At 37.3% G+C, this 15,118-nt stretch overlaps 3 protein-coding genes across 8 annotated transcripts; 1 reads left to right on the forward strand and 2 right to left on the reverse strand.

The window, feature by feature from the left end:
• On the forward strand, positions 7–5,480 carry LOC104703104 (casein kinase 1-like protein HD16). Of its 5 annotated transcripts, none has more exons than XM_010419046.2 (17): positions 8–498; positions 697–828; positions 914–987; positions 1,102–1,171; positions 1,264–1,319; positions 1,468–1,539; positions 1,634–1,728; positions 1,807–1,873; positions 1,961–2,090; positions 2,166–2,384; positions 2,483–2,559; positions 3,895–3,957; positions 4,040–4,214; positions 4,333–4,423; positions 4,511–4,668; positions 4,772–4,960; positions 5,040–5,480. In XM_010419046.2, the coding sequence occupies exons 1-17, from the start codon at positions 190–192 to the stop codon at positions 5,097–5,099; spliced, it is 2,037 nt and encodes a 678-aa protein (XP_010417348.1). In that variant the 5' UTR covers positions 8–189; the 3' UTR covers positions 5,100–5,480. The 5 variants fall into 5 exon arrangements, with proteins under 5 accessions (XP_019083501.1, XP_010417348.1, XP_019083500.1 ...); XM_010419045.2 differs by lacking the exons at positions 3,895–3,957; positions 4,040–4,214; positions 4,333–4,423; positions 4,511–4,668; positions 4,772–4,960 and adding exons at positions 2,706–2,880; positions 3,003–3,093; positions 3,181–3,338; positions 3,442–3,630; positions 3,710–3,840 and having other exon boundaries at positions 9–498; positions 2,483–2,622; positions 5,171–5,480; XM_019227956.1 differs by having other exon boundaries at positions 7–498; positions 4,333–4,668.
• On the reverse strand, positions 6,256–10,325 carry LOC104703105. Of its 2 annotated transcripts, XM_010419048.2 has the most exons (10): positions 10,074–10,325; positions 9,715–9,782; positions 9,556–9,633; positions 9,176–9,288; positions 9,013–9,072; positions 8,494–8,595; positions 7,829–8,375; positions 7,543–7,748; positions 7,293–7,456; positions 6,256–6,934 (listed from the first exon to the last, which is right to left on the reverse strand). In XM_010419048.2, exons 1-10 carry the CDS (start codon positions 10,238–10,240, stop codon positions 6,799–6,801), a joined length of 1,641 nt encoding a protein of 546 aa, XP_010417350.1. In that variant the 5' UTR covers positions 10,241–10,325; the 3' UTR covers positions 6,256–6,798. The 2 variants fall into 2 exon arrangements, with proteins under 2 accessions (XP_010417350.1, XP_019083502.1); XM_019227957.1 differs by lacking the exon at positions 8,494–8,595.
• On the reverse strand, positions 10,696–13,869 carry LOC104703106. Its single transcript, XM_010419049.1, has 12 exons — positions 13,355–13,869; positions 13,086–13,245; positions 12,778–12,978; positions 12,640–12,704; positions 12,499–12,526; positions 12,308–12,387; positions 12,140–12,226; positions 11,976–12,026; positions 11,667–11,888; positions 11,498–11,591; positions 11,272–11,412; positions 10,696–11,062 (listed from the first exon to the last, which is right to left on the reverse strand). Exons 1-12 carry the CDS (start codon positions 13,583–13,585, stop codon positions 10,977–10,979), a joined length of 1,446 nt encoding a protein of 481 aa, XP_010417351.1. The 5' UTR covers positions 13,586–13,869; the 3' UTR covers positions 10,696–10,976.

The raw sequence follows: 15,118 nt of genomic DNA on the forward strand, positions 1-15,118 counted from the left end.
AAAAAAAAAAAAAAAAAAAAAAAATCCCCAAATCTCTCAAACCCCATTTGCATTTTGCAGCTCTCAGTTTCTTTCATCTCTTCGTTATCTTATTCGCTTCAGATTGACCTAACCCTCGGATGGTTCTGGAAGACTCTTTCTTTCTCAGTGAGTTGGATCGTTCCATGGACGTCGACCACCAAGCGTACGATGCCTGAGCTGCGTCGCAACGCACGCAGAGATCGGGCTAATAATAAGAACCCGAACCAGAACCAGAACCCAATTGCTTTGACACAATCACCAGTTAGGAGAAATCCGAGGCGGCTGAAGAAACTGGTGGCCAAGGAGGAGGCGATTGTAGCAGCAGAGAAGACGACGCCTTTGGTGAATACTGCAGTTAAGGAGGAAGAACAGATTAGGGTTTCGAGAGAAGATAAGAAGATGGATGAACACGACAGTGGCGGCCAAGCAGCACCAGTGCCTGATGATGAAGGAAACACTCCTCCACTTCCTGAAAAGGTGTCACCTTTATCTGTTTGGATTTCGTTATTTCTACGCAATTTAGCTCTTACGAGGTTGGACTATTGTCTCTTGCATTGTTTGTGGTGTTATTCTTGATTAGGAGAAAGCTATCAAACTTGGCATGTCTCATTCCTGCAAAAGTTTGAATTTTTTGAGATTTAAGATGATTTGGTTATTGACTCCTTGGTTCCACAGGTTCAGGTTGGTGGTTCACCCATGTACAAGTTAGATAGAAAACTAGGCAAAGGAGGTTTTGGACAAGTTTGTGTTGGTCGAAAGATGGGCACAGCCACTCCTAATGCTAGATATGGGCCGGGAGCTATAGAGGTATGCTATATGTGTTTGCAGATTTACTTGCTTTCTTTTTATTTCGTTTGAGCTATATTTAATTTTGATGTGTCCACTTTTGCAGGTGGCTTTGAAATTTGAGCATAGAAGCAGCAAAGGATGCAACTATGGACCACCGTATGAGTGGCAAGTTTACAAGTGAGCGCTATGGTTTCTTGTGTTTGGCTCTAGGAATCTTCTTCTGCTTGTCCATATATTTGGTTTATACAAGGATGAGATAACTAATGTATGATTTATCCTCTGTTTGTCCAGTGCACTTGGTGGCAGTCATGGTGTGCCGCGAGTGCATTTTAAAGGTCGGCAAGGTGATTTTTATGTGATGGTATGTTGACATTAGCTAGATTTGAACAAAAACACTTTCTGTTTGTGGCTACTTGCAGTATGACTAATTATATTGTTTAATCGTTCATACAGGTTATGGATATTCTTGGGCCTAGCTTATGGGATGTTTGGAATAGTACCACTCAAGCGTGAGCATCCCACCTGAGAAACCTTTACGTTATTCTGTAGCATCTGAAAGATTTTGTTATATAAACCACTCGTGTACAGATATGTTTCGGAGATGAGCCAGTTTATATTCGTACTCACCATATGCTTTGTTTCTTTTATATGATGCAGGATGTCAACAGAGATGGTTGCATGTATTGCGATTGAGGCAATATCCATATTAGAAAAGATGCATTCGAGAGGGTAATTTTCTTATATTCTTGCTGACGGTACTGCCTACTGCAACTCTATTGCTTTAAATAACTTTAGATTTCTTATATTCTCCTGTCTCTGGCAGATATGTGCATGGTGATGTCAAACCAGAGAATTTTCTGCTTGGGCCTCCCGGGACTCCGGAAGAGAAAAAACTTTTTCTTGTCGACCTCGGCTTAGGTATGTACTGTATTTTGTAGTAGGAGGAAGCATACTTTGCTTTCTTTGTGCTGCTTATCCAAGTTGTTGGTCTTGCAGCAACCAAATGGCGTGATAATGCAACTGGACTACATGTCGAATATGACCAGCGTCCTGATGTTTTTAGGTAACTCGATTCAGCTAGTCATAAATCTTGTGAGATTGATTTTTATCATTGTGTTACTTATTAATGTTCTGCATTTTGTGTTCTCAGAGGAACAGTACGTTATGCTAGTGTACATGCTCATCTTGGCAGAACTTGTAGTCGGCGGGATGACCTGGAATCTCTTGCTTACACTCTTGTTTTCCTTCTCCGAGGCCGGCTTCCATGGCAAGGCTACCAGGTTGGGGGATCTGAAAGTTAAATTATTCGATTTTTTTGGCATTTTTCCTTGCCAATCATGAACTTTTTTTTTTAGGGAGAGAACAAAGGTTTCCTTGTTTGCAAGAAGAAGATGGCTACTTCCCCTGAAACTCTTTGCTGCTTCTGCCCCCTACCATTTCGTCAATTTGTTGAGCATGTTGTCAATTTGAAGTTTGATGAGGAGCCTGACTATGCAAAATATATCTCCCTTTTTGATGGAGTAGTTGGCCCAAACCCAGACATTAGGCCAATAAATACTGAAGGTGCACAGAAGGTGATTTGGTGATCTTTTTTATGACATGTTACTGTGGTTATACTATTGAGGTTTAGTCTAGAATGCCTTAAGCTTTTTCGTGTTTGTCTGATGTGAAGCTCATATATCAAGTGGGTCAAAAGAGGGGGAGGCTGACAATGGACGAGGAGGACGAACAACCAACAAAGAAGGTCAGATTGGGAATGCCAGCAACACAATGGATCAGCATTTACAGTGCACACAGACCTATGAAACAACGGTGCCATCTTGTGTCTTATTTGAGAGTTCTTGGTACGTACGTATATAAACATGCTGCTAACATGTCTTTTTATCTTTGTGCAGATATCATTATAATGTCGCTGATGAAAGGCTTGCACAACACATTGAAAAGGGAAATGAGGATGGTTTATTTATCAGCAGTGTAGCTTCTTGCGCAAATCTCTGGGCCTTGATCATGGATGCAGGAACTGGCTTTACGGATCAAGCTTACCAGCTATCACCGAGCTTTCTCCACAAGGTAGCTTCATTCAATATTCTTGGGCAATCTTTCCAAATTTCTCATGTCTGCATAACTGCTGTCACTTCCATTTATGATGTTCTTCAACTTGTTTGTGTTGTCATTTGGTCCATATCTTCTAGGAATGGATTATGGAACAGTGGGAAAAGAATTACTACATTACAGCAGTAGCAGGAGCAAGTAACGGGAGCTCATTTGTGGTTATGTCGAAGGGTAATGTTGGTTTATTCCTTTTGATTGCTGGTGTAACAGTTGTTACCGTTTTATCTATGTTTCACAACATTCATATTTTGTATTCAGGGACTCAGTATTTACAGCAATCCTACAAAGTCAGCGATTCTTTTCCCTTCAAGTGGATAAATAAAAAGTGGAGAGAAGGATTTTATGTTACATCTATGGCAACTGCTGGAAGCAAATGGGGGATTGTAATGTCTCGTGGAGCTTATTTTTCTGACCAGGTCTTATGAAGTTAATTTATTTTCTTTTGGGTCTTGTCTTGAATAAAAGCATGCATCAGTTGGAATTGTATCATGATAATATGAGGATTGTTCTGTGATGCAGGTTGTGGAACTAGATTTTCTATACCCTAGCGAAGGTATACATCGTCGGTGGGAAAATGGCTACCGAATTACATCAGTTGCTGCAACTTGGGATCAGGCTGCCTTTGTTCTTAGTGTGCCAAGAAGAAAACTTACTGATGAGACACAGGAGACTCTTAGAACCTCAGCTTTTCCTAGTAATCATGTCAAGGTTTGTTTGCTGGTCTCTTTATTTCCTTCTCCTTTATTATTTGGCATCATGGGTGTAACTTGTAGTCTTTTTTGTGCAGGAAAAATGGGGCAAGAATCTTTACATAGCATCTATTTGTTATGGACGAACTGTCTCATGAAGTTCTTCTAATTTCTGTTAGGATGCAACTCATTTAGCTTTTACCATACATCCGCTCAGTGAGAAAAAAACATCTGTTGTGATNACAATGGACGAGGAGGACGAACAACCAACAAAGAAGGTCAGATTGGGAATGCCAGCAACACAATGGATCAGCATTTACAGTGCACACAGACCTATGAAACAACGGTGCCATCTTGTATCTTACTTGAGAGTTCTTGGTACGTACGTATATAAACATGCTGCTAACTTGTCTTTTATCTTTGTGCAGATATCATTATAATGTCGCTGATGAAAGGCTTGCACAACACATTGAAAAGGGAAACGAGGATGGTTTATTTATCAGCAGTGTAGCTTCTTGCGCAAATCTTTGGGCCTTAATCATGGATGCAGGAACTGGCTTTACGGATCAAGTTTACCAGCTATCACCAAGCTTTCTCCACAAGGTAGCTTCATTCAATATTCTTGGGTAATCTTTCCAAATTTCTCATGTCTGCATGCTGTCACTTCCATTTATGATGTTCTTCAACTTGTTTGTGTTGTCATTTGGTCCATATCTTCTAGGAATGGATTATGGAACAGTGGGAAAAGAATTACTACATTACAGCAGTAGCAGGAGCAAGTAACGGGAGCTCATTTGTGGTTATGTCGAAGGGTAATGTTGGTTTATTCCTTTTGATTGCTGGTGTAACAGTTGTTACCGTTTTATCTATGTTTCACAACATTCATATTTTGTATTCAGGGACTCAGTATTTACAGCAATCCTACAAAGTCAGCGATTCTTTTCCCTTCAAGTGGATAAATAAAAAGTGGAGAGAAGGATTTTATGTTACATCTATGGCAACTGCTGGAAGCAAATGGGGGATTGTAATGTCTCGTGGAGCTTATTTTTCTGACCAGGTCTTATGAAGTTAATTTATTTTCTTTTGGGTCTTGTCTTGAATAAAAGCATGCATCAGTTGGAATTGTATCATGATAATATGAGGATTGTTCTGTGATGCAGGTTGTGGAACTAGATTTTCTATACCCTAGCGAAGGTATACATCGTCGGTGGGAAAATGGCTACCGAATTACATCAGTTGCTGCAACTTGGGATCAGGCTGCCTTTGTTCTTAGTGTGCCAAGAAGAAAACTTACTGATGAGACACAGGAGACTCTTAGAACCTCAGCTTTTCCTAGTAATCATGTCAAGGTTTGTTTGCTGGTCTCTTTATTTCCTTCTCCTTTATTATTTGGCATCATGGGTGTAACTTGTAGTCTTTTTTGTGCAGGAAAAATGGGGCAAGAATCTTTACATAGCATCTATTTGTTATGGACGAACTGTCTCATGAAGTTCTTCTAATTTCTGTTAGGATGCAACTCATTTAGCTTTTACCATACATCCGCTCAGTGAGAAAAAAACATCTGTTGTGATCAGTGATGCTGTGGCTTAGGGAAATCTTTTAGGAAGATTGAATGAACGATGGACGCCAGACTCTTCTTCAGTAGTGCTGTAATGTAGTATATCAACTGCAAAATTGTCCTTTTTTCAACTTGGATGACCTGTTTAAGGAAATAAGTTTTAACTTTCTTAGATAAAAAAGGGTAGCCTGGTCTTATAGTTTTGCTTATAGTTTTGCAAGATCATGTTGATATTATGTGGCAGTGGCTGTAATGAAGAAGGAAATGGATGTTTTTGATATTTATTATACCTGTCTTGAGAGTTTTGTCTTGTCATTTTGTCAGTGAATGTAGGAACCAAGAATTTGAACGATAAAGAGGTCTTTGACACTTTTGGTTCAGAGATTTAAACCTATCGTGATCGTCATCTTTATCTTCTCGACATCTGAAAATGAGGTGGTGTTGGGCTACTCCTCTGGAATTGTAACGATCAGCTTTCTGAGACAGCCGCTCACACTTCAGCTGTTCTAAGATGTCGTATGGAAGTTATTTATCTTTACCTTTCTTTTCGCTTTATTACAGTAGTTCTTCACTATTGCTAACTGAATCATAAGGTCAATGCAGCAGAATATGGGGACATCTCGTCATCACTGCTGTATGCTGCTTTGTATCTGAGATGAATGGTAATTATTTCTTTCATGGTTCAAAATTACAAAGTACTTGTTTGAAGCATGAAAGGTACAGCGATGATCCAAGTAAACATGTACAGCGGTGATCCAAGTATTTTGTTTGTTGCAATGCATGCAAAACAAGTTCACTGTCATCAACTAGTCTCACTTGTGTTGAAAAGGAAAAAAAAATATCTTGCATTTTCTTCACTGTCATCAACTACTCATGTTTTTCTATTCCTCTGGTTTTGTTGTTTAGTGAAGTACAAACCATCAGTAAATTAAGGAAATATAGATGTCAAGCAGTCGGATACAACTATTGATATCAAAAAAAAAAAAAAAACCTGAAAGGCTTGATCTCTGATATTCTCGTATCTAAAGCTTGATCTATGAACGAAACCAGTTAACTATAAACTAATTATCATTTGCTCAATTGCAATTGAAGCGTCAGTGACAGTACATTCTATGCATTCATAAATATAACAATAACCAGTTTGCTATTGGTATATGACAAAAGTCTATGGATCAAAACTGGATCCAAGAGAACTATAAATCTTGTACACAATCAAAGGGATAAATTCCAATTGATACTTCAAATTCATCCATATAGTAAGCCAAGTCACCCTTAACCTTTATTTCCTTCAGAAAATTAGCATACGTATTCCATACGCAAAAGTGACGCTTTCTTCACAAAACTAAAACGCTCAGCAATGAAACTTGAACGGATATTCCCATATTAAGAACACACCTTGGAATATCATACTCATTGACCCACCACCACATCATGCATGCGAGTACATATATATAATGTTATGTATATTGATGAAGATATCAAAATCCTTTAGCTGTTTTGTTATTACTTTAGACTATACTCTTCGTCAGCTTTAGCTTTCACAAGCTATCTTGTAATATTCAGGATAAATGATAATTTGGTATTGAAAGAAAATTGAATCCGTGAGGAAGACCTTGTGTTAATACCGTTTCAGCACATGTCATCTGCGACCTGTGAGCCCCGAACTGCCCAGAAAGATGATGGCTTCAACTTCTTGTTTGTCGCTGTGAAAAGCCAACCCAGTTGGGTTTCACACGTCGCACAGTTTGCAATTGTCCATGCATACCTGCGGATTTAAGTCATAAATCAGAGTTATGGTAGACTTGAAAGATTACGGATTAGGCTGCTTTATAAAGTACAAGAACCAATGCTCTAAACAAGTTAGCCTATGCTTATGAACAATTGATCTAAAGGGTTTACTTGCAACAAGTTGCGCCAGCTGCTTTATATGCTAATGCTTAAAAAAATTAGCTTGTTTTGAACCAAATCATCCAACTTGGAAGCTCCCTAGGACATAATAGTGATTGAGCTCTATTTCTAAACGACTGAGGTACCAAATGAGTTATAAGTATGATGAAGGAAGTAGGTCAATTAGTTCAAATATAAACGTGATTAAGGACAAACATTGATGAAAAAACTCTTACCCGGGAAACCAGCTGTCCTTTTTAACAGGTCTACCCGTGAGCGCTATGTCATTTGCTTTGTAAAAGGTCATTATCTCGTGCACATAGCCATGTGGGTTTACGTATGCACCAAGAGGACCTTCATTAGACATAACCAACATGTCTTTTCTTCTTGCTATGACAGTCTGCATTAATATGCAAACGTATCAGTAAACCAAATATTCAACAAAGAGGAAGTATAAATGGTATATACCATGCTCCCACAAAATACCTGACAGTGTTTACATCGAACACGATCAAAACTTTCAAGCAATTCAATTTCTCGCTGCAATCTGTAGGAGACTCCATTGAGCTCCAAGAGCTCTTGTCTAATTGACTCAGACACAGGGATTTTACTAGCAATGGAAAAGGATAGAATATCTGGTTTATTCACAAAAGCCTCCATGTTTGGAACCCCAACTATCTGCTTCCACAGATCTGCATATTATCTTAACATTAGCAGACTCTAACTACGTGTGCTACTTCTAGAAAAAGATCAAAATAAACAAGAAGTTTACCTGCTGCTCTTTGAGCAAGATAATATGAGTCGTACATCCTATACAGCCAGAAAGGCCAAAATGCTCTTGGGGCCATGCGGAATCGGCTTAGATCAGTATTTCCCCGGAAATTTGCCAGCCTATTTTGTTTCTGACATATCTCTTGTGAAACAGGAGTCTTACTAATTGACGATTGCCCATCTTCCTTTTCGTCATCATGGTCAGAAGCTAAACATCCAATGGATCTAGAGCTGTATGGGTTAGACCCACTAGATTGCATATCTGATGTGTTGACTACTAGATCATCCTCACTACTTGCTGAGTTATAAAATATTGAGTCAACTACTGAATAATGAAGTCTTTTTTCTGAAGGAGAAAGAGCACTTTCGAAACTTTCTTCAGAATTTGCTACTGACTGAGCGTCCATATCTTTAAGAGGTGTAGATAACGACATTGCACTCAAGGGTGAGCGACCTTGCAACTTGCTTAACGGTACCAGTTTTCCAAACGCATCCCTGGGAGTCCTCAGGGGTACATCTTCCTCAACAATTTGTACCTCTCCGCAAGGCTGCAAGAAGGATTTCATGAGATATAAGCTTCTTACAGAATAAACAAAGATGCATTCCCCTCTTTCACTAATAAAAGAGGTGGAATGCCTATGTATATATATGAGAGAATGTCCATACAAATCCTTCAATGTCAGTCCAACGACGCATTAAACGGAACCGCTGTTGCCCACGAGTAATAACATTGAATGAACCATCACCAAGTCGACGGAACTGTCGTATCTGCGATTATCACCGAGAATAGTATGTTACATATTGAGAACTAGAAGATACAAATTATTCCCACCAATTAAATATATAAAACAACAACCACGGCATTTCCCAACTGTCTGCATCAAGACCCTGTTCTCAGGCATTGCTCCAGAAACATTGCGCAAATAATATAAAAATCTACAGTATTTTACGCAAGAAATTGATCATGCCAGTTCTAAAATGTATTTATATCTTAGGAGATGTTCGTGCTAACACCAATCACATCAGATCCCACAATCCCATACAAAAACTGCAAAAATTTCGAATACAAAACCGCGGAGGTCTTAAGATGAGAAAAAACCAAAATATGTTTTAGAACAGAAATCTGACAGGTGTAACTTCATCTAACAATCAATAGAAAGAAATGAGAAAATTTAGAATGATCACCTCTGCTGTTGTCCCCACACTGGCATACTTGAGCTGAGCACCTTCTCTGTAAACACGGATCTGTATATAACAGGATAAATTTTAGATGAGTAATTTTTTCTTGTAGAAAAGAAGAAGATATTTCGAACCCAAACCAAGCAAAGCAAAAGACTAAGTAACCTACCACACCTATCGTAGATGGAGCATTAGTTTGGTTTAAAGCTTTCTCAACAGCAGCCAAGAAACTAGCCTGAATAATTCTAAGGGGTAGTGTTGCCTCTGGAAAAAGAACCACTCCTGAAGTATTGCAAAGCAGCAGGGTCAATTTGTTACACATATATCTGGGTACAAAACACTAGGAGGGGACAGATGACTTTTCACACCATACACACGAATTGGTTTATAGAAAAGGTACTTCAAGTAAATCTGAAGAAGAAACATAGTGTGCTTGTTCAATTCAAGTAAGCACCTCATGTCCGCGAACATGATTCTTAGATTAATGCTACAGATGTAACCACTAAAAGAAGAAAACTATAACCACTCCGTATCTATTATTATAAATACCTTCAAGATAGAAAAGAGGGATCTTCAATACTGTGCCTCCATCCGCATAAGCAATTCTGTTTGGAGTGTCCTCAACCTCTGTTAAACAATACAAAAACGTAAGCTCAGATGTGGGAAAACATATAAGAAAACACACAAGACGAGAGAATCCATCCATACCGCCAAGATAGGTATGTAAAGAAGACAAAGCTGGGTTGAAAATAAGTTCATCATCACCAAGGTTACCACTGGTCAAGGATCACCCAAATCAAAAGTCAGAAAATACAACGAGTATTAAACGAAGATGAAAGCAACAGCTTGATTCCCCACACACCCCAAAGAATAATCAAATCACTGTTTCGTAGATCCGTTACCTATAGGAACACTAAACCCTAAGTAATGCAAAAACTGGAAAATCAAACTAGTCGAGAAACTGATTCAATACTGAAGAACCAACACTGAGAAAGAGCAAATGAAACGAAGAATAGAGTGTGCAGGTAAGAAAACGATCGTATACGAGGAGAGATTTGATTGCTTACGAAGCTTGGGCGTGGGAAGAAAAGGGAAATGCAGAGAGATCAACATCATCATCGGAATCGGAATCGTGGAGGTAATCGACTTCTTCGACCTGTAGTTCCTCGAAATCAAGCTCGCGAATCTGCTCGATCTGAAGCCTCTCTCTCTCTCGAATCCTCTCTTCGTCCATTTCTCTCAGACTCAGAGTTTCGTTTACCCGCCACCAGAGTTGAGTCTCTCCTTAGTCCTTTGTTCGCCACCAGAGGCTCTGCGTCTTCCAGGTTTGTCTCCGTCCTGGTTAAGTTATCGGGCCGGTTTCTGGATCCAATACCCGGCCCAACAACTCAAACCATTAGTAAATTATAACAAAATTAACAAATTTTCCAAGGTTTTGTTGGCTGGGAATAAAAACCAAAACCGAGTACCTGAATTCGAACCCGAAAATTTTAGACTTACCTTATCTTATTATAAACTGCTCTAGCCGATGAATTTATGATAATGTAACTAATATCTTATAACCAAACTTTATATAACAATTTATATATATAAATAAGAAAAAGATGAAGATGGCATATAAATTTCTTAATTCACATGAAAATTAAATTATAATAAAAATTACATTTTCAGTATTATAATGATACTGAATAAAGTTATTTCCATCTAATACTGTTGACAAAATGATCAAAATCCCTTATGTTGCCATAAATTACATTTTCAACCAAAAAAGAAACGAATAGTGCTAATAATACAATTTTCAAATCTAAGTAAACGACACCAAGACATACAATCAAAAGACCACAAATCTTGCCATCAAGAATGGAGCTTTTTATAAGCCAACAAGTTACACACTAAATACAGCCGATTTTGGCATCACTTAAAAGAGAAGAATTCCAAAAACCATAACATTGAGCCAGAATTCCTAAAAGTCAACCACCGTACTTGCAAAGGTTCTCGAAACCCATGTACTCGTGCCGTTGTATTTTGCCGATCATGTTCACTATTCCCACTCCACCTACGAACAGAGAAACAAAGTTAACAAAATTTACATATATTTAAAGGTGATACCGTGAAAAGATCCGCGTTACATCCATATCAAATGATTCGAAAATCTAGATAACCACATATATACAGACCAAAGCAAATATTTACACTAATATATGGTTGAAGGCTTGAAGCAACACAAATAAAAAAAGGTTTGGGTGAGAAGAAGATAGTATATACCAAGCGATATCGCACTGATAAAAATCATGGATGCAAGGATGAAGATGATGAGAGATGCCCGACCGAGGGCTGAAATTAGCCTTCTGACTACATGCTGTCCAACTAAAGCTGCAATTGTTGCCACTCCCACAAGGTACAGAGCTGCATAAAAAGTTAAAAATATAAGGATATCATGAAAATTTAATCGATTATGCGACCTCATCGAACAAAAAGATATAGATCTCACCATATGGAACAGGGAATCGTTTGAGAAGATAGTATTCTACAACAGACATGGATGATGAGAAAGTCATTGCAAAAGTGGCTGTGGCACTTGAAACCTACAAAAACAAGTCATTCTCGATTATAATGTTGTTTTTATAGACAAATATTTACTCAACTTGTTAAAGAACCACCTGTGGCGGTACACCGAGCTCCAAGAACAATGGACCCATGATGAAACCTCCACCTAAACCAAGTAAACCACCGACTATGCCTGCCAATATGCCAAATGTACAGTAAAGAACTAGCTGGCCAACGGTGAAATTTGAGTCTCCTTGTCCCTTAGATGCAATGATTCTTCTACCCTGGTACAAAGCTACTGCCTCATAGCCTGATACACCAACTGCAACCGGAATCTGTATGACGGTAGGATAATTTGTAAGCATCTATCTATAAGCAGTATATGTGGATTTCTCTGCAAAAGAACTTAATTGACTTTGTACCTGTAACAAATTTATGACCCAATACGCTACTGAACAAGTAGCCAGATTTTGCTGTTTCAATAGTAGACCATGAAGAAGTATCAATATAGCTTGAACATAAAACAAGTATCTTCAAATGATACATATCTATATGTATTGCTAGATAAAGAAAAAAAATACTTTACCTTGGATATCTGCAGTGCCAAGAATACAACCCAGACAAACACGAGAAGTCCCAGTTCCTTCCAGTATACATTTTCAAGAATACTTACCTGCAGTACACTAGCGTTGGTTAACTGTGACATAACTTCCAAACACATAACCAGCAGTAATGTAAAGAGAATAGCATATACCTCTTCTTTCTTTTTGTTTCCAGGGTTCGTGGTCGGAGCTGCGGGAAGTGGTATGTATTCCACTTCAGTGCCAGATACACCTAATGAAAAAGCTGATTATGTGAGCAATGCTTTTCCCAATAAATGCAAAACAGAGGTTTTAAATGGTAGGCCCTGCAAAACTATTTAACAAACAAAAACATTCAACTCACCGTTTGACTCTAAACGCTTAGCAGCTTCCTGTAGCACAATAAATAAATATAGTTTGATGGGTTATTATTCATGAAGATTAGTACAGTCTAGCAATAAATGATACAACCAACCCCAGTTTGCCCAAGAGGTTCGTGATGTACCTTTTTCTCTATAGTTTCCTTATTCCAAGTCTCAGAACCCTTCAAAAACGCCTTTGTGGAGGTGCCTGCATACATGATACATTGATCAAAATGGTGACTCTACCGCAGATTGGGGAAAAGGCCTGAAACACTCCTTACCTAGAAAGAGGATAATGAGTAGAACAGTGACCAACCAATCTGGAAAAAGCACATTAAAAGCAACCCCAATACTAATACCAAGCATAAGCATAGGCTGGATCAGCAAGGCGAGATCATAGTCAATGATTGGCATATCAAGTGTAGGATGCCTCAGTCTAAGATTGTAATACACAGTTGACACAGAAGCACCCATAATCATACCTACAAAACTCATGACACTATTAGCTAGTTTTTAAAATAAATAAATAAAAACACCAAAGAGAAAAATAGCTGTTACAATATATATATAAAAAAAAAGGAATCTTTACATTTAGAAATGGCAGTAGCAGATTTAGGATCAAAGCCAATAATCAAACTAAGCATAGGAACGAAGATACCACCACCACCAACACCACCTACACTACCAAACGCAGCACCGAAGAATCCAACAAGTGTTCCCAAAACGATTTGCCAATTAAACTCAAATTCCTGGTTTATACAACCAAAACAAAAACCTCCCACATGAACTGATGAACATAATAATTACAATCTCACCAAGAGATGAGAGAAACTTGAGAACAATGATGATGGTACTTACAGGCCAAACATGATGGTAACCAGTTTGATCAGATTCCCAGAGAAAATTAACGGCTTTGAGAAAGAAACTACTTGATTCATTGTTTTCCCGCGTTTCATCTGAATAAAATCTCAGATCTTTTCTTTTAATAAAGCTTCTTTCGGCGGAGACGAAGGCGAAAGCTAAAGCGAAACTGAGAAAAACCAAGATTACCGATCTCAAACCCAACCACTTCGATTTCAGTTCCGCCATTTTGGTATTACGGAAGAGAAAGAGAAAAAAAAATAATGATGATGGAGAAAACAAAGCGAAAAGGAGACAAAATTAAGGAAAAAAAAAGGGGGTGGGGGGGGGGAGGAAATGGTGTCGCTTCCACGATCTAAAGAAGAGAGATCAGGAATAGGGATTCAGACGACAGATGTTGGTGCATGGGACGGACTATGGGAGAGTTAATATTTTCTCGAGCAAAAAAAAAGAAATGAATATTCGAATTGGAGAGGTCTCTGAACTTTTTCTTGTTCTTTTCTTTTAAGAATGCCAAATAGACGAGCGATTGTGTATCTTATGTTTTTTATTTATCTTTGGTTAAGAACAAGATAATACATATGTTATCATTAATGACGCTCAATAAGAACACAATACATCCAGTCATCCTTTATATAATAAAACAAAAGTATACAACTATTTTTTAGACTATATAATTTTTATAAGTTGATTACAAAATATGTTATAGATTAAATGTAGGTTGGTTACAAAGAAGGTTATAGATTAATTGGTCAATATGTGGGCTACATGAATACATTAAAGAATATCCCAAAAAATTCTTGAAAAGAGAATATTCCAATGATTTATACAATTTCCAAAATAAAATCTTTAGTATTCTATATATTGTTACAAAATAAAATCTTTACTATTAGGCATAAAAAGAATAAAATCTTGACAATTTATCACATTTAATCGTGATTTCCGAGATCTTATTGTGCAGTTGAAAATAAAATTTTACCTAAGCACGAGTCATATTAAAAAACTTTTACCAAACATGTTCAAAAATTAAAATAAAAACAAACAACAAGCATAACCACTTCTCATATATAAAATTACAAAATTAACAATATAAAACTTACAAAATAGGTATTTTTTTCAAACCATCATATTTAGCCTATGATTTTATTGCATAATGTTTTATCCAAATTTTTTTTAAAAAACAATCATATAAAGGAATTTCAACTCGTGCTCTAGCACGGGTCTTAATCTAGTGATGTAATACAACAACAACCCATGTTCTTTTTTTTTTTAACAGGCCTTCTTTTTATTAAATGGACCGGGTCTAAACTTACGACGAGAAACAAAAGCAAATAAAAAAACCAGCCGTCGTCGGAACAAAGTATTTTGTTGTATTGACACCGCGATGCAGAGAGTCCGACCATTAAATTAGAGATTAGCCGGAAAAATAATCGGATTTAAATTAGAGGCGGAAAAATAACTTAATATTATTTTGATATTTAAAAAACATATTAAGTTATTATAATTAAATTTTTATATAATACTATTTTCAAATTGCAGTAAATATATGAAAACGTACTTTTAAGATAAAATTTTGTGATTTTAATAAAACTATTAACATAAGTTAATATAAAACATCGCAAATTCCTAATATAAATATCTAAATAACCAAAAAAATATATATTTTATACTTTCAATTTAAAAATAATAGAATAGGTAAACATTAGATGGAGAATAATATGATTACCCAAATTAAGACTAATCATATAGATGAAAGAAATA

The sequence above is a fragment of the Camelina sativa genome, chromosome 7 (genome assembly GCF_000633955.1).
Source record: "Camelina sativa cultivar DH55 chromosome 7, Cs, whole genome shotgun sequence".
Lineage (NCBI taxonomy): Eukaryota > Viridiplantae > Streptophyta > Magnoliopsida > Brassicales > Brassicaceae > Camelina > Camelina sativa.

Coding starts and splice junctions, on each gene's coding strand:
- LOC104703105 (XM_010419048.2), bottom strand. CDS start 10,240: ATGGACGAAGAGAGGATTCGAGAGAGAGAGAGGCTTCAGATCGAGCAG. Junction 9,634..9,714: donor TTTACATACCTATCTTGGCG/GTATGGATGGAT, acceptor ATTGTTTAACAG/AGGTTGAGGACACTCCAAAC. Junction 8,596..9,012: donor GTGTGGGGACAACAGCAGAG/GTGATCATTCTA, acceptor TGATAATCGCAG/ATACGACAGTTCCGTCGACT.
- LOC104703104 (XM_019227956.1), top strand. CDS start 190: ATGCCTGAGCTGCGTCGCAACGCACGCAGAGATCGGGCTAATAATAAG. Junction 499..696: donor CTCCTCCACTTCCTGAAAAG/GTGTCACCTTTA, acceptor TTGGTTCCACAG/GTTCAGGTTGGTGGTTCACC. Junction 2,091..2,165: donor TTCCATGGCAAGGCTACCAG/GTTGGGGGATCT, acceptor TTTTTTTTTTAG/GGAGAGAACAAAGGTTTCCT.
- LOC104703106 (XM_010419049.1), bottom strand. CDS start 13,585: ATGGCGGAACTGAAATCGAAGTGGTTGGGTTTGAGATCGGTAATCTTG. Junction 12,979..13,085: donor TGCTACTGCCATTTCTAAAT/GTAAAGATTCCT, acceptor TGAGTTTTGTAG/GTATGATTATGGGTGCTTCT. Junction 11,592..11,666: donor AGCTCGGTGTACCGCCACAG/GTGGTTCTTTAA, acceptor TTGTTTTTGTAG/GTTTCAAGTGCCACAGCCAC.